General features: G+C 41.7%; 2 protein-coding genes and 1 long non-coding RNA gene across 8 annotated transcripts in view; 1 reads left to right on the top strand and 2 right to left on the bottom strand.

Moving 5' to 3' along the window:
- Positions 1 to 12416, bottom strand: part of LOC101116121 (cytochrome P450 4V2) — a 15771-nt gene extending 3355 nt beyond the window's left edge. For both annotated transcript variants that reach the window (XM_027962659.3, XM_012105786.5), the window contains exons 1-10: positions 11863 to 12416; positions 9112 to 9224; positions 8648 to 8733; positions 7681 to 7871; positions 7215 to 7284; positions 5798 to 5924; positions 3721 to 3912; positions 1486 to 1588; positions 404 to 538; positions 134 to 313 (exon numbers count right to left, since the gene is read on the bottom strand). In XM_027962659.3, coding sequence (XP_027818460.1) covers positions 134 to 313; positions 404 to 538; positions 1486 to 1588; positions 3721 to 3912; positions 5798 to 5924; positions 7215 to 7284; positions 7681 to 7871; positions 8648 to 8733; positions 9112 to 9224; positions 11863 to 12076 — 1411 coding nt within the window. In that variant the 5' untranslated portion in view covers positions 12077 to 12416. The remainder of the gene's footprint in view (positions 1 to 133; positions 314 to 403; positions 539 to 1485; positions 1589 to 3720; positions 3913 to 5797; positions 5925 to 7214; positions 7285 to 7680; positions 7872 to 8647; positions 8734 to 9111; positions 9225 to 11862) is intronic.
- Positions 12295 to 25666, top strand: LOC114111046 (uncharacterized). 4 transcript variants are annotated; one of them, XR_009598657.1, is made up of 5 exons: positions 12295 to 13093; positions 14054 to 14174; positions 14609 to 14722; positions 17029 to 17142; positions 18670 to 25666. It is a non-coding gene; the product is annotated as an uncharacterized LOC114111046 (long non-coding RNA). The 4 variants fall into 4 exon arrangements; XR_006058169.1 differs by having other exon boundaries at positions 12295 to 14174; XR_006058170.1 differs by having other exon boundaries at positions 12295 to 14722.
- Positions 18304 to 25795, bottom strand: part of FAM149A (family with sequence similarity 149 member A) — a 38685-nt gene continuing 31193 nt past the window's right edge. The window contains exons 11-14 of one of the 2 annotated variants that reach the window (XM_027962658.2): positions 23678 to 23798; positions 21915 to 22043; positions 21750 to 21828; positions 18304 to 18536 (exon numbers count right to left, since the gene is read on the bottom strand). In XM_027962658.2, the coding sequence (XP_027818459.2) occupies positions 18463 to 18536; positions 21750 to 21828; positions 21915 to 22043; positions 23678 to 23798 (403 nt within the window). In that variant the 3' untranslated portion in view covers positions 18304 to 18462. Of the gene's footprint in view, positions 18537 to 21749; positions 21829 to 21914; positions 22044 to 23677; positions 23799 to 24775 lie in introns of those variants that run through there. The other variant, XM_060407135.1, reaches the window with a different exon arrangement.

The raw sequence follows: 25795 nt of genomic DNA, 5'->3' as shown, positions 1-25795 counted from the left end.
GGGGAAGAAAAAGGAAGTCAGTTTTTTTTAAAGACAGTTGCCTATGGGATGCTATATCTCAAGAAATTTTTGTAAGAAAACCACTACCGCTCTGCCAACCTGAAAGGTGAAACAAGTTCTGGTGGATACAGACCTATACAGTTTCGGGGGCCCGCAGAGAAGGGCACATATGCGTATGTATGACGTCCTTTTGAATTCTCGGGAAAGAACCGCTCTGGCTTGAATTCCTCAGGATCCGGGAAGTACTTTGGATCTCTATGCAGTGCATAGGGCACGATGATTACTTGAGAGCCTTGCACGATTTTGTAACCCGCTGTCAAGAAGTAGTCAATAGGCCATGAGGATGGAGCAAGACCATAAAAATAACCCACTCTCCCTGCTATTCAGATTATACAATCCTTACCAACTTCACAGTCTTCGGTAAGATTACGGGCAAAGAAAGGAACAGACGGGAAAAGGCGAAGGCTCTCCTTAATAACACATTCCAGATATTTCAGTTTCTTCAGGTCTTCTAGGGAAACAGGACGGTCAGACTTCCCTGGTTTTAACAGAATACACAGAATGACAATGAAAGAATTATTTGAGCTTGGGATATGTGACATTGATGAAGAATACACATCAAAACACTGAATGTTAAATATCTACAGCTAAAGTAGAATCTCTAATATTACCCACAATCAAAATAAAAGGAGATCTATTTCGTGAAAGAAACCAGACACCAACAATCACATATTTGTAGGATTCCATTTATAGGAAGTACTCTGTTGTTCCGTTGCTAAGTCATGTCTGACTCTTTTGCGACCCGATGCACTGTAGCCCGCCACGCTCCTCTGTCTGTGGGATTTCCCAGGCAAGAATACTGGAAGGGGTGGCTATTTCCTTCTCCAGGGGATCTTCCTGACCCAGGGATCCAACCCACATCTCCTGCATTGGCAGGCGGAATCTTTACCACTGAGCCACCTGAGAAGCCCAGGAAGTACCCAGAACAGGTAGTAAGTCCCATTAGAAACAGACTGTAAATTAGAGATTGCCAGGGGCTGAGGGAAGAGAGGAGAGTGGTCAAGTAATGAGACAGGGTTTGCTTTTGTGGTGCTGGGAATCTGAGGACATCACTGCTGGTGTCAGCCTGTAGATTGCTGGCTGTGTAATAGAAATGTACATCCTAGCAGCTTAATGCGTCTTTTCTCTCATTCGTGGCCAGATTCGAGGCAGGATGAAACAGGTTTCCTTGACCCCATGACTCAGTGCTTTTGCATGTATACCTGCTTCATCTATTAAGCAGTGAGATGCCTGAGGATCGTAACATTTATCTGTGCATTACATGCCAGGCACTTAGCAAATGCCTATATTCTTAACCAGGCCTTGCTAAGAAAACTGGCATTGGAAGGGACCCCACATGGGAGCCTTCCTGCTTAGTGTGGTACCTTTATAACAGATCCTACTGCATACCCTTCCTGAGCAAGAGCAACTCTTGCTTCAACATACCAAACACTTCTTCCAGTTCACTGTCCACTTTCTGCTGGACTTCTGGATATGAACCCAATAGATACAAGGACCAGTTTATTGCAGCTGCAGTTGTATCATGGCCCTACAAATGCAAGGGAAAAAATAGCTTAGCAGAGTCGTATGGCAAAGATTAGAAGAAAGAACTCCATTTTGAACTGTCTGGATCTGACAGCTGCACCGTGACTCCAAACATAATAAGTTAACTGGGTGCAGTATTTCACCTTGATAAGAAACAGAACAGTCCTTCAGAGGGGAGATTCATGCTTAGAGAGGCATTTCAACGACACACAAGGTTCCATATGTGGGGGGAAGTGGCTGGGTTGTGATAAGGGAGTTTCCCAAGGGGACAAGGTGCTCTAGACTGTTTTTAAGGGGGAAATGTCTGACTTTCATGAGCCAGTCTGCCAGACCTGTACTCCTGCACCTTCTAGCCTTTGTAAGGTGGGCTTTACCTGTGGACCTTGGAGGCCAGGAGTCTATGTGTGGTTCTGAGTAACATCCTCCACGTCCAGAAGTTGATACGCCCCCTCCTGTAATACTGGCTGAGCTTTAGGCAAAATACTAAGTACTTTGCAGAAACTAACTAAATTATTCTTCAGAAAAACTCCATGAAATACTTGATACCACTATGTACACTTTAGAGATTAAAAACAGATCCCAAAATTGTTTACCTGAGTTCTTCAGAAAAAAAATTATTTGGAAAACAATAATAATAGTATAAGCTCTATGAATAAGACTTTCAGGGGCACTAAAGGCAAAATTATTCCTCTGTGGAAGTTCTTACTTTTCCATTTTCTCTAGGCAACACAAGTGATAATTGTCATTTTTCCTTCTCTGGGCAGAAATCTCCAAAGCACCTGCTTCCTAAAACAGCTTCTAGTTGAATTTGTTGTTGCTGTTGTTTAGTCGGTCAGTTGTGTCAGCATCTTTGTGACCCCGTGGACTATAGCCCATCAAGTTCCTCTGTCGATGGATTTCCCAGGCAAGAACACTGAGTGGGTTGCCACTTCTTTCCCAGGGTGTCTTCCCAACCCAGGGATCGAACCTGCGTCTCCTGCACTGGCAGGCAGATTCTCTACCACTGAGCCACCAGGGAAGCCTCTAAGTTGAATTGTTTGAGGCTTATTCTGCAATTTTATAAAACGTGTATTTTTGGAGTCTCTGATATTGGTGTCCTGGCCTTTTCTCCGGCCTGCAGTGCCTTCATGGAAGCCACCCTGAACTCCAGACAAGATCTGGCCCCTTTCACTCAGCTGTTCACCAAAGCCACAGAAGGAGGTGCTCTTGCTAAATAATTCTTAATAACTACTCTTGAATTTGTAAGCGGAAGCCTGATCCAAACAAGTAAGAGATGCCTGCTGAGCATAGGGAAGCTGTGACAAGGATCTGGGGTGACAGGCAGCATCTCATAAGGCTAATCAGGAGCGAGCCAGAAGGAGAACTCAGGTCTAGGGACACTCGACACAGCCTGCTTTCCTAACTCAGGAGCATGTGTGTTCCCCAGACACCTGCAGGCAGGGCGGCTCAGCCCACCCAGGGGCGGCCTGCACTGAGCCATGCTAAACCACCCATGCACTTCACGTTCCTCCACTTCCGGGATATTACCACGTGGTGCTTTTTAAAACATTTCTTCATCTTTATTTGGCAATCCATCCACTGAACGATTCATTCTTTATAATATTTAATAACACTAGAATTACCTTTTGTAAAAACCGCAACTTTCTTTTAATGATGTGAAGGCCAGAAATCCCTTTAGAATCCACAAACTAGTTAAATTCGCTATCAGAGGGCTCTTGCTAATCTTCTTTAGCTTGGGCAGCTCATAGCAGGAGTTCATTTGCTAGAACTTCAAAAAGGAGGTAGTGAAAAGATGGACTTGTGGGTTTCAGGGTTTTTCTGTTTTTTAAGCATGAAGCAATACAGGGAACTGAGAAATTTCTGGCTGCTTTTTTACTTGGAAAAGTCTGATGGGTTTTAGGTTATCCCAAGAAAACTGCTTTACTCACAAGTCAAAGGCTTTTTTCTGAAGAAGGAAGTTGATCTGATAACTTAATCAGGCTCTTTTGTAATTGCTAGTTGTAATTTAGTGACTCATCCTCAGTTATACGAAGCTACTTTAAAACAAATAAACTTTTAAAAATGATGCTAAAGATTCAAAAACATAACTGGAATTTTAAAAATGATACCCAAAAATAATATGACAAGATAAAATACCTCAAACATAAAGGTGTCGACTTCTTCTCTTATATCTTCATGACTCAGCTTGTTCCCTTGGTCATCAGTCACATTTAAAAGCAAGTCCAGAAAAGCCCTGCATTTAGTTTTGCGTGGAGGAAAGTCCTTGTCCTTGTCGTTACATGTACCTTCTTCATGTCTCTTCATTTCATTGGCTCGTTCAGTGATGACCTGTATGATTTAAATAATATGCTCTTGTGTGGAGTTTGATATAGCCCCATAATACATTTTCCCATGAAAATATACTAGTTTCTTTCATGGATTTTTTTTTCTAAACCTTTCCTATTCTGACTCGACAATAACTTAGGCTGTTGTGGAAAATATAGATAAAGCTTCCTGTTAACATTTTAGGACATTATTTGATAAGACTTTTAAAAACAAATTTAACATCAGAAAAATTCAGCATATTCAAGTGCCATCCTCCTAACACAGGAATAGACGTGGTAGTCCCCTAAACAGTGCCCTAGAGATTTGAATGAGCTAATGAGAAAAAGCTTGGGTGGTGAAGAGAATGCAGTCATTACGTAAGAGGCTAATGATGGATTGCTCTCATTACTGGTTGGGTTGGAGAAAAGAAACAGCTAGTTCATAGGTGATGTCACCTGATGTGCTTGCTGTTCCTGTTGCCTAGAAGTCTCTCTCTTCAGACGCCAGTGTGGCTGGCTCCCTCCTTCTTTAAGGTTTGTTCTCTCTGCACACCATCAGAAAGACCTTCCCAGATCACTGCTACCCCAGTCTCCAGCACTATCTTCCTAACTCTATTTTTTTCCATTTCACTCACCCCCTGACATTCAGAGAAGATGATGGCACCCCACTCTAATACTCTTGCCTGGAAAATCCCATGGATGGAGGAGCCTGGTAGGCTGCAGTCCATGGGGTCGCGAAGAGTCGGACACGACTGAACAACTTCCCTTTCACTTTTCACTTTCATGCACTGGAGAAGGAAATGGCAACCCACTCCAGTGTTCTTGCCTGGAGAATCCCAGGGATGGGGGAGCCTGGTGGGCTGCCGTCTATGGGGTCACAGAGTTGGACACGACTGAAGCGACTTAGCAGCAGCAGCCCCTGACATTATATTATACTTGCTGTATAATATAACGCATACCTCAAATATAGCATCACCATGACAGCAAATCTGTCTTTGTTCACTGATGTTAGTTGCAACCCTTCCCTAATAGCTCATTTGGTAAAGAATCCACCTGAAATGTGGGAGACCTGGGTTTGATCCCTGGGTTGGCAAGATCCCCTGGAGAAGGGGAAGGCTACCCTTCAGTGTTCTGGCCTGGAGAATTCCATGGACTGTATAGTCCATGGGGTTGCAAAGAGTCGGACATATCTGAGTGACTTTCACTTTAACTTTCAGAGCACTGCCTGGCATTTTAGGACGTTCATTAGATCTTTTCTGAGTGAATAGAAGAACTAAAGCCCATAAACTTAATTTGGTCATGTATTTCAACTTTCTCCTCCTATCAAGCAATTGACCAAACCCGATGCTAAGTGGTCTGAATGGATGGATCCTAAGTTCTTTGGGGACAAAACACCATATTTCTCTTCATCCTTGGGGAAACCCCTAGTGCCTGGCACTCAGTATGCAATTTTCAATATTTACTAAATAAATAGTCTCATTCATCCAATTTGCAGTTCATTAATTATTGCCATTGATAGTAATGCATGTAATTTGAGAAAATAATTAATTATAGTTAAAAGATACAAACTGTTGGTCATTCTCCCACCACCCAGTAATGGAGATTATTCTGTCTTCCACTGTGGCCACCTTGATCTAAAACTTCATTCATCCAACATCTCCTGCCAGTAACCACATACATAATGCTAACACATAATTAAGATGCAATTGTGCTATCTACTTTTTCCCATTATTATCCACCTTTTAAGAGACACAGTTCCAGGCTATGGTAACACAATATAAAAATCTTGGACTTCTAAAGATCTGGAAGTGGAGAGTGGCGAGGGTTCACAACATCGTGAATGCACTTAAAGGTAAACTTTATGTTGAGTATGTATTATCACAAGTAAAAAAAAAAAATCGAGGGCTTACATTGTTGGTAAAATCATGTACAATCTTTAGGCTCCTTCTGTGTTCTCGTCCATTTTTAAACATATAGAATATAAGGTCAAGCCAGAGCCAGGGTGTCTTCATTCTCTGATGTATCGAATCACTCATCCTATAAACAGGATAAAAACACATCAGCTGACATACTGAGAATGTGTATTTCTTGGGCCCTGATGTGATGCGTCATCTCAGCATGGGTGATTTGGGGAATGGCGATGATTCGTCTCAGAGGCTATTGAGAACTCCAAGCTTTACCATCAACATGAAGGCATGGACTATCCAGGGAAGCTTAAACATTGAATGCGTTCTTGAGAGGAACGAAGAATCCATTATAAAACATTCTGGCCAGATGGCCATCTGATCTCTGCTGCTGCTTCTCCAGGGAGAGGTCTTGCCCTCCCCAGGCCACACATGGCCCTTGCACCACAAGAGCATGTGAAATCTGCCTCTTTTTAATGTCCACTGATTCGCTTGCTTACTCCTCTGCAGTGCCAACAAAACAACTGACTTCCCTCTTACAAGGAAAAGTGCTCATTAATCCCCATCCGTCACATAGCTGTCACGAGCACCACCCTCAGCATTTCCAGCGAAAAGCAGAAAGACCTACACAACCTCCTCCTCTGTGACCAGCTTAGATGCCAATTCCACAGAAAGGACCTCTCACGGCCACTCAATCTGTAAAATTTATCCCCGTTTCCCCTCTCGCGTCAACTTGATCTTTTCTTTCCAAGTCATTATCATAATTTATAAGTTTATAGTCAGCTGCTTCAATGCCTGTCTCCCCCGTTACTGTCTCATGTGCCCATATAAAATTAGTCAGTACCTTGTGCAGTGAATGGCAGGTTAGATGCTCAACAATTAATAAGATTAAGTGAAAGGAACCATGGATTAAACACAGGATATGTTGAATCAGATCCTGGTGCTGCCTCTTAATAATCATGAGCAATTTTAAAAGTAAAGTTGATTATTTCTGTTAAGTAATAATATATACTCAAGTGTAGAAAATATAGGAAAGGAAAATGAACCACAACAAAATAAAACACAATAAGAAAAAGAAGCACACACACAGTAACAATAAACACAGCTAACATTTTGATGTAGTATCTTCTCATTTTTTCCATGAAAATGTATATCTTTCTCTTACAACTTAGCATCAAAATATAATCTCTCAGTATATTATAAAATAATCATTTAAAATTACTGTGTAATCTGAATGTGCTATAATTTACGCAACTCTTCCTCTACTATTGAAATACATGCTTTAATGATTAGGTTGATTTTTAGTATAATGTTTCATTTTGAAATTATGAAAAATATACAATATAGACAGAAGTGATTAGCAATAATTTTTAAAGCCCTAATCAGTAACAGTTTTAGAAATAATTGAAAGGATTTCATTTACCTATAAACAGCTCGAACATACTCGGAATCATCATTGCTTTGAGCACCAATGTTCTTTCCCATAGCTGTTTCTGTAAAATAGAGTGAGAAGTAACCATTCAATTCACGAACACACCTTGGGTACATTTTCCAGTGTCAAACATTTTTTAAAAAGACATTATGTCCTGTTCTGATATATTGCAGAATTCTTTCCCCTTTTCTCTCGAATCTTCTGCTTCTCTTCCTCCCAGCTCCTGCCCTTCCTTCCCTCTGACCTTCTGGTCGTGTTGGCTCTGTAACTGCTGGGTTTGAAGTCCTATGAATGGCCACTGCTTCTCAGGAGGCTAGTTTAGTACTAGGACTGACTATCCAGATGAACCCCAGATTCCTTCTAAATGGACCCCCTCCACATACACCATGAACTGTTATTTTCTATTTGGGCCATATTCTTTACAGCCTAACTTTAAAAATAAATCAGTGAGACTTACCACAGATTATATCTAAGGTACAAAGAGTGACGTAAAAAAAGCAGTTAAACGCTTCTTGGTTAACATGCTTTTCAAGCTTAGTAACCAATATATTTGCTTGTTCATTCATGACATCTAAGAAATCCTCCAGAATTGTAAAATGGAAAGTGGGTGTTAACATTTTTCTCCTAGAGCGCCATTTGTTTCCAGTACTAGAAATACAATACATGGTTACAAAGGAAAAAGAAGCAACATCTGAAACAGATAAAATATAGTCAAGTCACCACGTTCTCCTGAAATAGCGTATTCTGTAGATTCTCGATTGCTTTGATCAGAATGGCAAAGACTCATGTATGGCTACAGAATGTGAATATTTTGGATATTGTTCTATATTCCTAATATTTACAGGGGCATTTATTAAAAATGGAAACAAAATGTTTCCTACATGTCTAAGTTCTGAGGTTCTAAAGATCAGAATTTTTCTCCCTTTTATCAATACCATAGTCCTCACATGATCCACCGCCCCATGATTTACTTTAATCTCTATTATCTTTGAATTCTCTAAAGTCCTCACAAGGGTCCCATCTTTTCTGGAGTCCTGTTTCTGAATCGACTCCAGAATTGAGGTCCCTATGTTTGATATACTTCTCTGGGGGGATGTGACTGCTTTTTAATTATATTTTCAAGATTTTCCTCCTCCAAACTATCCTTTGCTTTACTCCATTCATATATCAGTACCTCCTTGTTGTTCTTGGAACACTAGTGATTATCACTATGGAAGACAGTGCCTGGACATCACCATATACCCAGGACTCCTGTCAATCAAAGGCCCATTGTTAACTAGACTCTTCCTTCCACCTGCTCCCATAATTCTCCAGAGCTCAGTCTTGTTATTGGAAGAATACTTTGGGTCAGTTCCTGAAATAACAAGTTACCCAGAGAAGAAACTGTTTCTATAAGACAGCTTTACAAATTTCCACTGACATACCTTGTAAGAAGTCCTAGTCCAAGCCACGGTTCTAAGAACTTGTACATATAGGATTTTTCAATGTGCTTTGAACTGTTTAAAATTACCTCAAAAAGAGAAAAAAAAAATGAGAGATATAGACATCAAAACGATATCAATTATAAGAACATCTGGCTAGAACACAACTGTTTTTTAAAACAAGATTTCATAATTGTTATTTCTCTGTGATTCATTTTTATTCCTGTGCCTCAAAGAAATTCAGTTAAGAGTTTTGAACATATAACTGTCATTCATTCTTGAGGACTAAATGGAATTGAAAGAAAACACCCAAGATAATTCCTGGTGTCTGCCACCAGCTAGGAACTGAAAAGAGAATTTACTGAGGGCAATGCGGAGAGGCAGGTGAATGTGGAGAATGACCACATCTAACGAGATTCCCACTCCATCAAACAGCGGAATATGGACCCTATTTGCCACATACTCACTTCTACATTTTCTGCGTTATAAAGGGCCACGAGAGGAACGGGCCCGAGCCAGAGTTTCAGCAGCGGCAGGTGTCGGAATTCTTCAGTGCAATCAATTATCTGCTGAAAAAAATCTAGGAGAAATATTTAACCTTAAAGTCAATCAAGACAAGAATTCTGTCTAATAAGGATCTACTGTAGAGCGCAGGAAACTACTTAAAACTCTGTAATGACCTATATGAGAAAAGAATCTAAAATATATATATATATATTATATATACATATATAAACACACATATATATATATGTATAACTGATTCACTTTGTTGTATACCTGGAACTAATGTAACATTGTGAATCAACTATACTACAATACTTTTTTTAAAAAAAGACAAGAATTTTGTAGTAAGTTCCTTATGTTATTTTAGATTCGTCAGAGAAGTGAGATCACACAACACTTATCTTCTTTGTCAGACATTTCATTTAGCACTAATGGCCAGAGTGGTTTCTTTCTTTTTTTAAACCATGGACTTGTAATACTACAAGTATTTTTTTCTTTTTTTCTTTTTTTTTAACGATGGACTTGTACATCCATGGTTAAAAAGAAAAAAAAGAAACCACTCTTAGAGTTTTAAACAGCTTCCCAAAATCAAACAACTTGGTTCCAAAGCTGGAAATTGAGCCAAGGTTTGCATGATGCCAAAATCCAGTATTTATATGCCAGATTAAAATGGCCCTTTATGAAAGACAGTACACTGTCATTCTCTTCACTCAGAAAGTAATTCCAAAGACAACTTGCAGTTTGTTTTAAAATAGGTTTTATTCAGTGGAGATTTCAATTAGAAAAATTCTCAAAAAGAACATGAGACTCCTTAAGCATACTGTTTCTTTAGTGGGTATGGGAAGGTCTATATTTTTACATAACTTTTTTGTTTACTATTATAAAGCCTTAGGATAGAAAGGGAAGTTAGCTCAGCTTTTATGTGTTAGGGACTTCTCTGGTAGCTTAGATGGTAAAGAATCTGTTTGCAATGCAGGAGACTTGGGTTTAATCTTGGGTGGGAAAGATCCCCTGGAGAAGGGAATGGCTACCCACTCCAGTATTCTTGCCTGGAGAATCCCAACGACAGAGGAGCCTGGTGAGCTACAGTCCATGGGGTCACAAAGAGTTAGACACGACTGTGCAACTAACACTTTCAAGATGACTTTTCAAATGTGGTTTTGATATAAATAAATGTGTTGGATCATTTGTGACGTTAGTCACTTTGATGTTTGGCTGGTGAAAAGTTTACTTGGATTTCTTCTGCCCTAAAATATGTTCAGTATTTTGGTAAACACTCTCCCACAAGGCCTCGTGGTATTCTTGTGAGTTTAAGATGACAGTATTGTTTTGCTTGAGAAAACAAAGGAAAATAACCCTTCAAGCATCGCAGTTACTCTTCAGCCTGTAAAACCACTAGTATTTACAATTAATTGGAGGGGGAATTGGGTTCTGGTCCCTGACTTATTTTAAAACATGTCATATTGAGCAAATCTTTTCAGCGCTGGGTAATTCAATTTATACCCCTATGAAATAAAGTACGTGTTCATTGTTGTGTTTGACTCTTTGCGCCCCCATGGACTGTAGCCCACTAGGCTCATCTGTCCATGGGATTTTTTTCCAGGCAAGCATACTGGAGTGGGTTGCCATTTCCTCCTCCAGGGGATCTTCCCAACCCAGGGATCGAACCCCAGTCCTTTTGAACCCCAGTTTCTTGGGTCTCCTGCATTGGCAGGCAGATTCTTTACTACCGGCGCCACCTGGGAAGCTCTGAAATTAAAGTGCTCATATCTGTTAATAATTCATCCCCCCTAATGGAGAACTCCAAATCTCAGATACTTCTGAGACTTTTCTAGCTTAAAGCGATCTTTTCCATCAACAAAACAATATAAATCTCTCTCTTCGAAAAGACGATCTCTCTTAAATAAGAGTTTTGAAACTTCCTGCATGAGTTTTCAAGAAGGCCTGGCCATAAGTTTTGTTATTACATAACCTCCTTAAAAGGGCTAAAATATGAAAGTCAAGAAGCAATCAAAGTTGTGGTCAAGTCTTGTGATGTCTAGATAGGGAAGAACCTCAAGTGCCTTTTGAGAGAGAGAGAGACAAACAGAGGCTTCTGTGTTCTAAGGGCTCTATCTTGTTCCAGGTGGTGCCAGTGGTAAAGAACCCACCTGCTAATGCAGATGTAAGGGACCTGGGTTCCACTCCTGAGTTGGGAAGATCCCCCGGAGAAGGGCATGGCCACCCACTCCAGGATTCTTGCTTGGAGAACCCCCTGGACAGAGGAGCCTGGAGGGCTACCGCCCATGGGGCCACAAAGAGTGGAAAACGACTGAAGCCACTTAGGACGCGCGCACAGCGAAGTTTCTGCCCTTAAAGGCTTTAAGAGCCCAGACAGAAGCAAAGACAGCAGTGTTCTGAGGTGCTGGAGCAGCTACGAGGTGGAAAAAGCAGCAGCAGAAAAAGCAGGACAAGAGCTTAGAAAGCTTGCGATCTGTGCTGCACAGGCAGACAAAATTCATTTGGACCAGACGCACCCGCAATTTTGCCAGGTGTCATAGGGAACATGGATAGAATTGGGCACCCGTCTTTTAATGAGTGGGTGACAAATTCTCTCTCTCCCGGCGTCGGCAGGCCGGGCACTTCAGTGTCCAGACTATATGCAGGAGAGCCGGCGGGCGGCGCGTGCGGAATCCCGGGCCTTCAGATGGGGACGCGGCCGGAGCCCTTACCTCTTGCGTCCGGCTTCATCATCAGCGCGTGTCCCACCAAGGGGTAGGGGTCCCCAATGGTCGGGACGGGACGCATCTGACGCCATTTCCGCGCGTAGCTCAACACCATCTGCAGGAGGTTCAGGGTGAGGGTGGCGCCTGCCAGGGAGACGGCGCACAGCCCGCCCCAGAGCAGCAGCTTTGGCCCGACGCTCAGCAACCACGGCGCCAGCATCGCGCTCGCGGGGCCGCTGTGCACCCGGGCCGAGACCGCGGGGACCGCCGGGCGGGATGCTGCGGGCGGCCGGCGCGGTCCAGCCCCCCGAGGTCAAGTGCGCGGGCGTTGGGAGGAGTTCACGGCCTGCGGGCGGTCCCGGAGCCGCAGGAGGGGGCGCGCCGGGCAGGGCCACTTCCCCCTCCGGCCGTTGGAGGGGGTGGGCACCCGCCTGGCTCACACTCTGTTCTCCGAGCCGACGACGACAACGCCCGGCTGGGTTTGTTACCACGGGTCAAAGCCTTCCTAACGCGCACTGGCCTCTGTTGTGCTTCCAGTGGAAAACGAAAGTTCGGAAAGCGGCTTGAGCGCTCAATAGGCTGCGCGGGTGTAAACGGAGGCACGTTAGTGGGTGGAGACTGGAGGATAATGAAGGTCGAGTGGAAGCAAGCTGGTGAGTGATGGAGAGGCGTCCAGGGGCCGGGGGTACTGCCAGCTGCTGGGTCCCGGACAACTTCAGGGTACAGCGAGCTGGATGTTTTAAAATGGAAAAAAAAAAAAAAGCATCTGGTTTGAAGCTCAGCCTCTGGAGCTCATTTTTCGCCCCCGGCTGGGTATCTAAGCTCACTCCTTTGCACTCCGCTAGGACCGGCTGCCAGCCCGGGTGGAGATGGGTTGCTTCTTGGCTTCCTCATTACAGTCACCCGGGCAGCCACCTACTTTGACGCTGAGTAGCCTTAGGGGCACGACCTTCGGGGCACCAGTTATCAGGCTGCATTGGGCGGCTGATTGCGACACAGACGAGTTGAGTAATCCAAGCTGTGATCCAAGTATTTTTCAGAATATTTTTCGGGACCAAGAAAAGTTAGCACCCCAGGAGAACAAGAAAAGGGCGGGTGGGTGAGGATGGAGGTGGGGGTCTCTGAAAGCGGTGAAGGTAAGAGATGCTGGGAGCGAAGGGTTTGATAAGGAGACGGCAGTTGGGGAGCACGCTGAAAAGGGAAAGACGACTCGCCGCTGAGCCCACAGAGGGAAAAGGTAAGGACAGTGAGAAGGACGCTCCTGTTCTGCCCAGGGCCTGGGTTCTCTGACTCTCAATTCCTCCCTTTTCTCCAGGTGCCCAGTTCTGACTCTCCTTTCCTCTACTCTTGATACTGCCTAGAAAAGGGGCTGAGAGGGGAGTGTTCCTTTCCTAGCAGAAGGTCCCTAAATTGTAGGAAAAGTGCCAAGGAAGGTGACATATTGAGAATACCCTGCATTTTTTCTTTTTTAAATTATGAAAGTATGATAACACATTTACAGGAGCCGTGAGAAATACAGAACACAGTTACATTCAGTTCCACTATATATTAAAATTATTTTTAAAGTAGATAAATTAAGGTTTTTACCTGGAGTTTCCATATCAAAAAGTAGATGAATTAAGATTTTTAGTTGGAATTTCAATATCAAACTCTCAAAAATTAATAAATAGGCAGAAAAGTAGAAGGATATAGTAGACCTGAAAAGCACTATGAACCAATTCAGCATAATTAAGATTTATACAATTTTCACACAACAGCAGGATGCAAAGAGAATATCCTGCATTTTTACTTTGTTTAATTGGATTAGTTTTACCAGCAGCTACTGTATAGTTTGTTCACAGCCACCTGCAGAGGAAACCTAAGACTTTTCTCTAACTGGATTTCAAGTCATCAACATTTACTGATATAGAGCAATGTTTATGAAATATTAAGTGAAAAAAATAAGCAAGTCGCAGAACCAAGTATATAGCCTAATGCCCTCTTTGGGAGACTTTTTTTTTTTCTCTCTCTTTACTGCTAGACTGATATCTGGAAAGAAAAATACTGAGCAACTCGATCATTTGGGAATGGAGAAGAAACTTGCACTTTTATGTAATTCACGTCTATATTGTTTAATTACTTTGAGACTTTAAAAAAGTGTATCTGTGCAATATCTGGTAGTGTATCTTCCTGGACTTTGGTTTCCTCCTCTCTAAAGGATCAAGGATAGAACTTCCTGGTGGCCCTGTGATTAAGACTCTGCTCTTCTACTTGGTTGGGAACTAAGATCCCACATGACTAAGATCTCTCCAAAAAATGGATCGAGGCTGAACTGCAAGGTCAGTTATACATATAAAAGTACAGGGTTTGTATATATCTGACTCTCTGCTAATCTCTGTGGACAAAACAAGAACTATAACATACAAGTGCTGCCCTCGGAAGTGGAGAAACAGTGATCCCAGGAGCAGCAAATGTGAGCCAAGAAATGCCCCCACCCAGGGGAGGATATGAGGGATTCAGAAGGCAATGGAGAGGCTCCTGTTTGCACACAGGTCAACTCATAGTGACAAGAGCAAGACAATTTGACTGGCAGCATGGAGCAAACTGAAATAGAGCTTGACTGCCAGGCTTAAACATTTTATTTCTATTTTGAAGATAATTTGTGAGTGAGGAAGAGGCACTGAAGTTTGTTGTTGTTTTTTTTAAGAGGCAACACCGTAAAAGCCTTCTATTTTGTTCCCTTTCATCTTTCCTATGGTTTCCTTGTTACCAGATGGGACCTTCTCATATTGCCTTGGAATATTGAAAGTTCAGATGAAACCAGTCCAATGGCCAGGCCTGCAAGAAATGTACAGCACCATCCTCTCTCCTGGCAACAAAGTACACAGTGAGTCCACCATAAAGTAGAAGGATCCTCTGTGTAGGGAACAGTGCTCTGCCAAGGTCAAGACTATCAACCTTTGTAACCGTGTAGGTTGTCAGCCTAGAGGAATGAATCTGACTGAGTAGAAAGGTGTGAACCTTCCCTCCTGAAGATTCATTCCAAAGGATGAATTCCTGCTTACTTGGAAGGTCTTTTCTCCAGCTTGAAATAAGTGCTTTTGACAGTTAAAGTGGTAGGCCAGAATATGTTATAAACTACAGAAGGTCTTTGTAAATATTGACACTTGGATTTACTTTAATTTTCTGTCACTTGGAATGGCTCCCAATATGAAAAAGGTATTTGAGACTCAAAAACAAATTCTGGCTGGATACAGAACTATGGTATCTATATACTCACACACATGAAACCATCAGTGTTAATTCCTATTGTCTTCAATTCCTCTCCCTGTATTCTCTCCTGAAGCCTCTGGAGTCAAAGTTTTGCCTTGACCATTCTCCTAGCACAGATCTTGTCAAGATCACCAATATCTTCCATGTTCTTTTTTTTTCCTTAAGTCACTCAGTTGTGTCTCTTTGCAACCCCATGGACTATACAGTTCATGGAATTCTCTAGGCCAGAATACTGGAGTGGGTAGCCTTTCCTTCTCCAGGGAATCTTCCCAACCCAGGAATGGAACTCAGGTCTCTCACATTGCAGGCAGATTCTTTACCCTCTGAGCCACAAGGGAAGCCACAAGAGAATATTGGAGTGGGTAGCCTATCCCGTCTCTAGGGGATCTTCCCGACCCAGGAATCGAACTGGGGTCTCCTGCATTGCAGGCGTATTCTTTACCAACTGAGCTATGAGGGAAGCCCTATCTTCCATGTAGCTAACCTTTTAAGTCAGTTCTCAGACCCTATCTAAATTGACTTATCAATAGCATTCACCATATGTGAGTACTTTTACTTCCTTGAACCCCTGCCCCATTTAACTCTGAGGATTCCATATTCTCTGGATTGTTTTCTCCCTCACCAGCCATTCTTTCTGCTTTGCTAGTTTCTCTTCACACCACATACCGCTAGATGTTAAAACACCTAGAGCTCGAACTTTTTCTCTGCTTTTCCATTCTCCACTCTCTTGGTTAGCTCATCCATTTCAGTACTTAAATTATACCAGTATTATATATATATATATATATATATCTGTGTCTATCTCTATCTCTATGTATATATATTCCCTCAGTCTGAACCTCCTCTCTAAACCCCAGTGTAACATCTCCACTTAGACATCAATAGGCATCAAACACACACATCCCAACCTGCTTCCAAATCTGCTTCTCTTGAATTCTTTCTGATTTTGGTAAATGTCAACATTATCTTTCCAAAGTATTAAGTCAAAGCCTTGGGGTCAACCTGGATTCTTTTTTGTTGTTGTTGCCCTCCTCATCCAATCCAACAGCAAATCCTATTGGTTCAAATTTGAGAACACACCCAAAGTCCCTGACTTGTCGCCAGCTGCCCGTCTGTCATCTAATCTGAAACATCATCTCACATCAGATTACGTCACTCTGTCCTCAAAATTCTCCAGTGGCTTCTGGTTTCAGGTAACATAACTCCCACCGCCAAAAAGAATCTTAATCCCTTGCCCCTGTTACTTTACTGATCTCATCTCTTATTATTTACCCCCTTGTTGAGTCCATCCTGTGTCCCACCGGCCTCTAAACCTCCAGGTATGCTCCTGTTTTAGGCTGTGTGTTTTCCCCTCTATCTAGAATTCTTTTTTTTTTTTTTTCATCTCTATATGACTTCTTTTCTCATTTTCTTTGAGTCTTTGCTTAAATACTCTTTGCAATAAAGCCGTTCCTGATCATTCTGTCTGTCCATCCCGTCACATAGCCATATTTTATGTTTCTTCATAGCATTTATTATTATCTGACCTTATATTTCTATTGATTTGTTTATACTCTATGTCCTCCATGAGAATATAAGTTCTATTAGGGCAAAGTCTTTGTCTTGTTCAGCCCAATGTTCTAGAATCTTACACGAAGGTGCTTGATAAATATTTGATGAAGTGATAAATCCAGGATGACTGTCACACACGTGCTTAGTTCATGTAGTCACACTAATATATGAAAGTATATTATTTAGGAATATGCCTTTTTGCTCTAGCAATATATAACTGTCTTTTGTCTCATTCTATTATTAATGCCATTAAAATCCTAGTCACTGATATTACTGCCTCCTTTAGAAAAGTTTGTACAATATGCCAGGTTGACTAATAATCAGATTGTTCTAGTCATTGTGCTGACTTTCTTTTGCCTTTTTTTACAGGCACTTTATATGCATAGACTATACTTTTCTGATAGAAAAGAAGACATTATGGCCATTTGAGATCTGAGAATATCTGAGTCCGAGGATTTCAGTCACTATTAAAGGGAAACAACGGTAGGTGGGGGGAAAAGGAAGCTAAAGATAAAGGACCCTAGAGGCTTGCCTCTGGGAGAAGGCAATGGCACCCCACTCCAGTACTCTTTTTTTTTTCCCACTCCAGTACTCTTGCCTGGAAAATCCCAGGGACGGGGGAACCTGGTGGGCTGCAGTCCATGGGGTTTCGAAGAGTCAGACACGACTGAGCAACTTCACTTTCCCTTTTCACTTTCATGCATTGGAGAAGGAAATGGTGACCCACTCCAGTGCTCTTGCCCGGAGAATCCCAGGGACGGGGGAGCCTGGTGGGCTGCCGTCTATGGGGTCACACAGAGTTGGACACGACTGAAGCGACTTTAGCAGCAGCAGTATAGCAGAGGCTTGCCTACAATTAATACTGCTCCCACACCTTCTCTGTTCAATTTTCTATGTTAATATCAGGTCAGGACATGTGCTCTGAAGAAAAATATGGCAGGGCTAGAGGGCAGAGGGTAGACAGAGCTGCTATTCAGACAGAGGGGTCTGGAAGGTGTTCTGCAGCAGGGACCATTTAAGCAGAGATCAGATTGTGTTAAAATGAGGAGGATGCGTCTGCAAAAACTTCCCACCAGTGGATGAGCACTTCTGTCGTTAATAGTAAAGATGAAACCATATGCAATATGGTTTAAATACCTTTATATTCAGCTTTTACAAAAGCAATCAATTTGGGATACTTTTATTGTATTTTAAACAGACTGCCTGAATTTGAGCATGAAAACGAGTAAAAACAAAATTGGTTTGAGACACTTAGCCATTGACCTTTCTCTAAGTCAGCACAATGACTAGAACAATCTGAATATTAGTCAACCTAACATACTGTACCGACTTTTCTATCTTTTAAAGAGAATGATATCTATTAGTGACTAGGATTGTGATGGCATTAATAACAGAATGAGATAAAAATGTCAATAGACAGTTATATACTGCTAGATAAAAAGGCATATTCCTAAATAATATACTTCCATATATTAGTATATGAATAACACATTAAGCATGTGGATGTCTGTGTATAACTGATAAAAGGATGGATTATAAACACATACTAGATTCATCTAAGTAAAAAAGAATCTGTATTGGAATGCTTCCAATAGAGGAGGAGGTTGGTAATTTTGACTCATAGTCTGTTAACAATGCAAAGTGTTCAAAATTAAATTGTTTATTTGTTTGCATTTCTCTCAGGCAGTCTAACATCTCAGACTGTCAGATACATAACATAATACTTCTTCCACTTTTCAAGTGATGAATGGTGTGCTGAGGCTTTGAATGCTCCAGAAGGGTTGTAGTTCTGGTGACGTCACATCAGGAGGCCACTTGGAATCTCTTTCTTAAAGTCAGTGTTGTCCTCTGGAAAGATTTAGGTGGATACTGTGAGCCTGAAACACCAAGCAAAATTCTCAGTCAAATGTTTTTACAAACCCCAGCTCTCAAAAGGGTCATGTTTGTATGTTCCATGCAGATGATATATATTTTTTTAATTAAAAAAAAATTGTAATGTCACTTTTACAGAAATCAGGTAACAGTCATATGGAGAAACTGCCGTTTGGGGTGCTGAGAAGAAGGAGGGGTGCTCCCCTTAACAGGGCCTGAATCCTGGCTGTGAGTTGTCCCAGATAACTGTCAGCTGCCTTAAGAAGTCCTTCCCACTACTGGCCTCTCAGTTTCTCATTTCTTTTTTTTTCTTTTTTCCTGCTACAGAGCAAATGTTGGTAAGTTTATAGCTCTTGCTGCTTTTGAATCTGGGAACAAAGGTAAGCAGAAACCACATGCCTGCTTGTCAGAAAGAAAATACATCGTTAGAAATACAGGATCATCTTTCTTATGTACCTTTCATTGCTTTTAAAAAAATCATATTACTACTTTATTTTACTTTAATTTTATTTGGGCTGTGCCTTGTCTCAGTCACAGCATGTGGGATCTAGTTCCCGGACCAGGGATCGAACCTGGGCCCCCCTGCATTGGGAGCATGGAGCTTAGCCAGTGGACCGCCAGGGAATTCTCCCTTCCATCACTTCTATAGACATGAAAGAGGGCTCCAACCAGCAATAATAATAGTTGTCAGGAAGTTTTTGATAAGAGAATACAGTAACTTAGTATTTGGTGAAAAAGTAAGAGTGTAGATTTTAAACAAATTCAGAGCTCGGTTTCCCCTTCCTAACCTCTCTTCCTGCATGCTATTCCACTTTTCCACTTAGCAGGCTTTGATCAATGTCTCCAAAATCAAATTCATCAGAACTCCTCAGCACCATCTGCAGCAATCACATTTATCACCCCTCCCTCTCCTGTCTCTCAAGCATCATGGCTGCCATTTACAGAAAGAACCACTGTTACTGAAAACAACAGCAAACACTGCCGGGGAACGTATAAGGATAACAGCAACAAAAAGGCCTGGCAGCTTAGAGCTATGAGCATAGCAAGGGAAATTTCAAACAAAGAAAGAAATCTTTGACATCACTATGCTGGGCTGATGTAAACAGTGATAAGCCTAGATTGTCCCAATGCTTGAATTATACTAGATTTATTTTAAAATGATACTATATTAAGTATTTCCCTTAAAACAGCAAACTGTCCTCTACATTTCAGATTATTTATAATACAAATGGTTCATAATTTTTGAGCGAACAATGTATCCCTGACATCTGCCTAGGTCCTTTCCATACGTTTTTCCAATAATTACTCTATCTAGTCTATTATAAAAAAACTAAGATCCAGAGAGATTGTTGTTGTCTTTGTTTAGCTGCTAAATCGTGTCTGACTCTTCTGTGACCCCATGGACTGTAGCCCACCAGGTTCCTCTGTTTATGGGATTTTCCCAGGTAAGAATCCTGGAGTGGGTTGCCATTTCTCCTCCCCGGGATCTTTCCGTACTGGAAATCGAACCTGCCTCTCTTGCATCTCCTGCATTGGCAGGTAGATTCTTTACCACTGAGCCACCAAGGAAAGCCCCTCAGGAGAGGCTGAGGCTCTCCTAAAGTGCTCAGCCAATAGGTACTAGGGTTAGGCATTTGATTCCAGAGTGACACACCTCACGACAACGCTATGTGGTGTCGACCCCATGGACTGTAGCCCACCAGGCTCCCCTGTCCATGCGACTTTCCAGGCAAGGGTACTGGAGTGGGTTGCCATATCCCTTCTTCAGGGGACGATGCTATGTTACCTCCTTAAATAAAAATGCTGGTAATGGTTTTGAAAATTAAAATATCATTGGCCTGAGTTCAGTCTAGAAACGTCATTCTTTAAATGGCATGCTGCTGCTGCTAAGTCACTTCAGTCGTGTCCGACTGTGTGTGACCCCACAGACGGCAGCCCACCAGGCTCCTCTGTCCCTGGGATTCTCCAGGCAAGAATACTGCATTAAATGGCATACTAGCTGAGAATAAGTATTTATCTGTAAAACTCTAAATCATAAAATAACTGGAATATTTGTATTATTACTTTTGTGAAGCATTTTTATATTTAGATCTTCAAAGAGAATCTAAAAGGATCAAGTTTCATTTAGAAGAAAAGTGTAGAAACTCTACAACAGAGAAAGACATTGATTTCTCATAAGACTCATAAGACAGCATTTTCTTTTTCACGTGGGTAAGGCCCTAAGTCGCACAGAGTCGGACACAACTGAAGCGACTTAGCAGCAACAGCAGCAAGGCCCTAAGTTATTCAGAACCTTTGGGTATTTTCTCCTTTAAGATTATGAAAATTAATAAAAGGAAACCTCAGCCAACCTCAGAAGGCCAGTAGAGGGAGCTCTCGTGGCCTGCTTACCACTCACCTTCAAAAATCCCAATGGGAAGACAGCTGGTAAAGAATCTGCCTGCAATGCAAGAGACCCAGTTCGATTCCTGGGTTGGGAAGATCCCCTGGAGAAGAGATAGGTTACCTACTCCAGTATTCTTGGGATTCTCCGGTGGTTCAGACAATAAGGAATCCACTTGCAATGCGGGAGACCTGGGTTTGATCCCTGGGTTGGGAAGATCCCCTGGAGGAGGGCATGACAGCCCACTCCTGGAGAACCCCACAGACAGAAGAGCCTGGTGGGCTACAGTCCATGGAGTCACAAAGAATGGAACACCACTGAGCGACTAAGCACAGCACAACAGAAAGAAACTATCTTGGTCTCCCAAACAAGCAGCCCAGCCACATTCCTACCCCAGCAGGAGGGAAGACTTCCTTGTTGCCTAGCAACAAGCCCAGCAGCTCAGCCAATGAGAAGCCATCATTACTTAAACCTTTCCTTTCCTCCAATGAACTTTCCTTGTTTCTGTACTTATTACTTCCTTTCCTTGTCCTGCCTTCCTTTTATAAAAGCTGTCCAGGCTATGCAACTCCTCAGAGTATCTGCCAGATGAGATGCTACTGGCTTCATGAACTGTTTAAAAAAAACCTAGTTAGATCTTCAAATGTACTCAAAAGACTTTTGTTTTTTAACTAACAGTAGAGAAGTGCTTGCCTTTGTATTTTGCTCTTTATAAAAATTCCTGAGATACAACCAAAGACTACAAACACGGTCAAAATTATTCACTCAAGGTAGATAATCTTGAAAACTTGAAACTTAACATACATCGTTTTGTTTGTATATGCAAAGCACTGACCTGTTAAAAAATTCTGACCTGTCCACGCGTGCCCAGCAAATTCCATCAGTGTCAATGAACCTTTTCGAGGTGTATCTGACTGTTAGAAGAAAAATAAAATGAAAGATGAGTTCTATTGTTTCGAATATTTTTAAGAATCAGAGTTATGGTTAACAGAGAACCTACCCGAAATGTATGGGTAGTGCTGGGCCTTGAAAACTGTTCCACGGTTAGAGATCTTTCTCGAAGAGGTGACCGTTCTACACTATCAGGTAATGCACTCAACCCATGGTTTTGTAGATGTCTTCCTCTGAGCTAAATAAAGGATAATACATTCTTGTTAAATGCAATTGTTAAAAAGACAAAAGAAAAATCTGTATATGTTTCAATCAGTCTCTCCTCCATTCTTTCATTCGCTTATGTGAAAAACTTTTATTTAGATGTTGCTAAGTATAATAAGGTCTACTAAACCCAAGTATCAAAATATACTTTGTGTAAGTAACTGTATCTTTTAATCTGAGAAAGCCCTAATAAGTAAATATGGATTAAAGCATTAACCACATAAAACTCTTAATATTAAATTATGATAGAAATGTTATTCTGCATTTGTGAATGCAGCATGGGCGCATTTTTGAAGCATCTGACTTTTTAAAATGTGATGTTTGACTGCTTCTATGATTCCACTCTAAGCCACAATATTCTAAGGGTAAATATTAAAGCTTTGCAACTCTTGCCTTCTGGGAATGAGTTTTATTGCTGTGCCCAAGGAGGCGGAAGGAGTGTGAGAGAAAGCACTGCCTCAGTTGGTTTTTCTCTGTCTAGGCCTTATATCCCTACGATTGGCATTCTTCTATATTTTATCAAAGAGACACAAGTTAGGGACTTCTTTGGCTCTCCAATGGTTAAGGCTCCACACTTCCAACGCAGAGGGTGTGGGTTTAATGCCTGGTCAGGGAACTAAGATTCTATATGCTACGTGGCCAAAAATAAAAATAAATAGTTGCTTATACTGGAGTGCAGTGAGCAGTCAGTATAAATCTGGGGGAAATCTGATTATGCTTCCTACCAGCAGCATAGCTTCCTCAGGCTTTCTGTAATTGCTTGGCTGAACTGAGCTTGGGTGAAGAAGATAGTGCCTCAACATTGCAGTGAACATGGTACAGATTAGCTATAAAGATGAGAGTTTAGGGCTGCGCCGGTAGTCCATGGTTAGGGACACGGCATTTTCGCTGCCATGGCCAGGGTTCAATCCCTGGTCAGGGAACTAAGATCCCTGATACCATGTGGCAGGGCCAAAAAAAAAAAAAAAAGAGAGAGAGAACTATTAAAAATGGCAGAGTATTTTACTGTGCTTTTAATCTATGCCAGGCATTATTTAACATCTATAAATTCATGTAATCCTTATAGCAGTTCTTTGAGGTGGGAATCATTATTGCCCTTTTATAAATAAGACAATTAAGGGAGAGTAATTTGTACCAAATCATACAGAGAGTTTGTGTGACAGGCTTCAAACACAGATCTACCTGTCCATGGGATTCTCCAGGCAAAAATACTGGAGTGGGTTGCCATTTCCTTCTCCAGGAGATTTTCCCAACCCAGGGATCGAACTCAGGTCTCCTGCATCGCAGGCAGATTCTTTACCATCTGAGCCCCTAGGGAAGCCCCTCCTGACCTAACCATCACACTGTTTTTCTTACTATACCATCCTGACCATCAGATATTTCCTTGACACCTGGACTCTCTGATTTAATTCAAGCCATGTTTGTATTTCACAAAATAATCAACCCTCTGACCTCCTGTAAATTCTCACAAGACACTGACTTTCAGGAAGCAGATCAGGGAGATGTTTTATGCTACTGAGCTCTTGTGAAAGTGTTCGAATTATGTCTGCTTGCTTTCCAACAAACAGTGAAAACGGTGCACTTAAGTATCAAAGACGTTTGTCTTACGGAAACAGGGCGCGATCCGGGACCTGCCGTGTGGTGCTCTCCAGTCTCGGAGCCTATTGGGGGCAGCCGGCTCCGTGGGGTTTGAGTCGGTGGGGAGCCCATACGCTCCACGCCAGTTTGCCTGTAAACACAACAACGTGACCTGAGCACCCAGGTGCAGAGAGACGAAAGACTTTTCCGCAAAGCTCCTTACCTGAGCTATTGATCACAGCCTGCCTCCAGTGCCTAGCAGAATGAGCTGAGTTTCCTGAAGATGAATGTGGGCAGGGGACTGAGCCCCAGCTCCAGTCACTCCTGTGTTTTGCAAGGACCATGAGCCTGTGTTTAATAAGTGCTCAGCTATGCACGGAACACACAAGTTTCTGAAGGTCTAGTTCCTCTCCTTAAGGAGATTTGTCGTTGTTTAGTCTCTAAGCTGTGTCCAACCTTTTGCGACCCCGTGGACTGTAGCCCACCAGGCTCCTCTGTCCATGGGATTTCCCAGGCAACAACACTGGAGTGGGTTGCCATTTCCTCCTCAGGGGATCTTCTGGACTCAGGGATTGAACCTGCGTCTCCTGCATTTGGCAGGAGGATTCTTTACCACTGAGCCACCAGGGAAGCCCTCAGGGAGATTAGAAGTTATTGAAAACAAGATGAAGACACGTAAGTAATTAGATTACAAGGCAATGCAGTTGATATAATATAGTGCTATGTCCAGCATCTGGTTCTTATTACAACTGCTGTAGAAATTTAGGGAATAGAGCAATCAGTGCAGGATAAAATTAATTCTACTGTGCAGGGCTTCAGTGAGGAGAACCACAACATTTTATGTAAGGTCATAAAATTAAGAGGCAAGATAATGTTCTTTGATGGGAAAACTAAATATTGTGAACATGTCAGTTATTCCTAAATTTTAAATAGATTTAAAGCTATGAGGTCCGATGTGATACTTTTTTTAAAATTTGACAACCAAGATTTGTAAAATTTATCAGGATGGATTAGGAATTTTAATAAAAGAAGAATAAGGATGATAAGACACCTTCCTTACCAGATAATAACACTGAAACATTAAATGATCCAACTCATGCACAAGAATAGAGATGGTTACTCTAGAAATGAATTCTAATTCATTTTTCATTTATTCACTAATCATAAACTTATGCAAATTAAAATATGACAGGTTTTGATTCATCAGGTTTTAAAATACACATACTACCTAAAGTTTACAGGCTGTAAAGGGAAGAGTCTTGTCTGTTGCCAGGGGATCTATAAAAATTGGTAGAACCATTCCTAGAAGAACTTTGAAAAAATATTTCAAGAGCCTTAAAAATTTCCATAATCTTTGACCTGGTAGCTTTACTTTTAGGACTCCCCACCAGGAAATAATTTTAAGACACCCTAACTAAGATTTATGTCAGATAATATTCACTGCACATTTTAATAGTGAAAATATAAAAGAAATGAAATTTTCCAGTAACAGGGCAACACATATACCCACATAATTATAGTCATTAAAATCATGCTTTCAAAAATATGTAATACCATGGAAAATATGAATAATGTTTAAGTGAAAAAGTGTATGAAAAAGTGCTACATTACAGGACTTTCCTGGTGGTCCAGTGGTTAAAAATCTGCTTGCAGATGCCAGGTTCGATCTTTGGTTGAGGCACTACTGATAAGATCCCATGTGCCACAATGTAACATCTTGTGTCCAGTGACTAAGAACCAAAGCAGCCAAAAATACATTTATAAAACCTATTTTGGGAATGTCAAAGCAATCAACAAGACACTAGCTATTAACCTAAATATTGCCTGACACTTGGGTGACTGAGAAAACTGTTCCTCTGTGATTCTATAATTAAAGGAAGTGCCAAATGCCTTTTTAATAAGGCAATGATTTCATGTTGCTCTCCAAGGCCAAAAGATTTTCTGAAATTCCCCACGCAGAGTGAAACTTGTCCTTAGAGATCAATAAAACCAATAGGTATGTTGTTGTTGAGTCTTTAAGTTGTGTCCGACTCTTCTGTGACCTCATGGGCTGTCCACGGGATTTCCCAGGCAAAATACTGGAGTGGGTTGCCATTTCTTTCTCCAGGGCATCTTCCCAGTCGACCTCCACAGCTCCTGCCACATCTC

Source organism: Ovis aries, chromosome 26 (genome assembly GCF_016772045.2).
Source record: "Ovis aries strain OAR_USU_Benz2616 breed Rambouillet chromosome 26, ARS-UI_Ramb_v3.0, whole genome shotgun sequence".
Taxonomy (NCBI): Eukaryota; Metazoa; Chordata; class Mammalia; order Artiodactyla; family Bovidae; genus Ovis; species Ovis aries.
The sequence above is the reverse complement of the archived record's forward strand: the minus strand, read 5'-3'. Positions and strand labels throughout refer to the sequence as shown.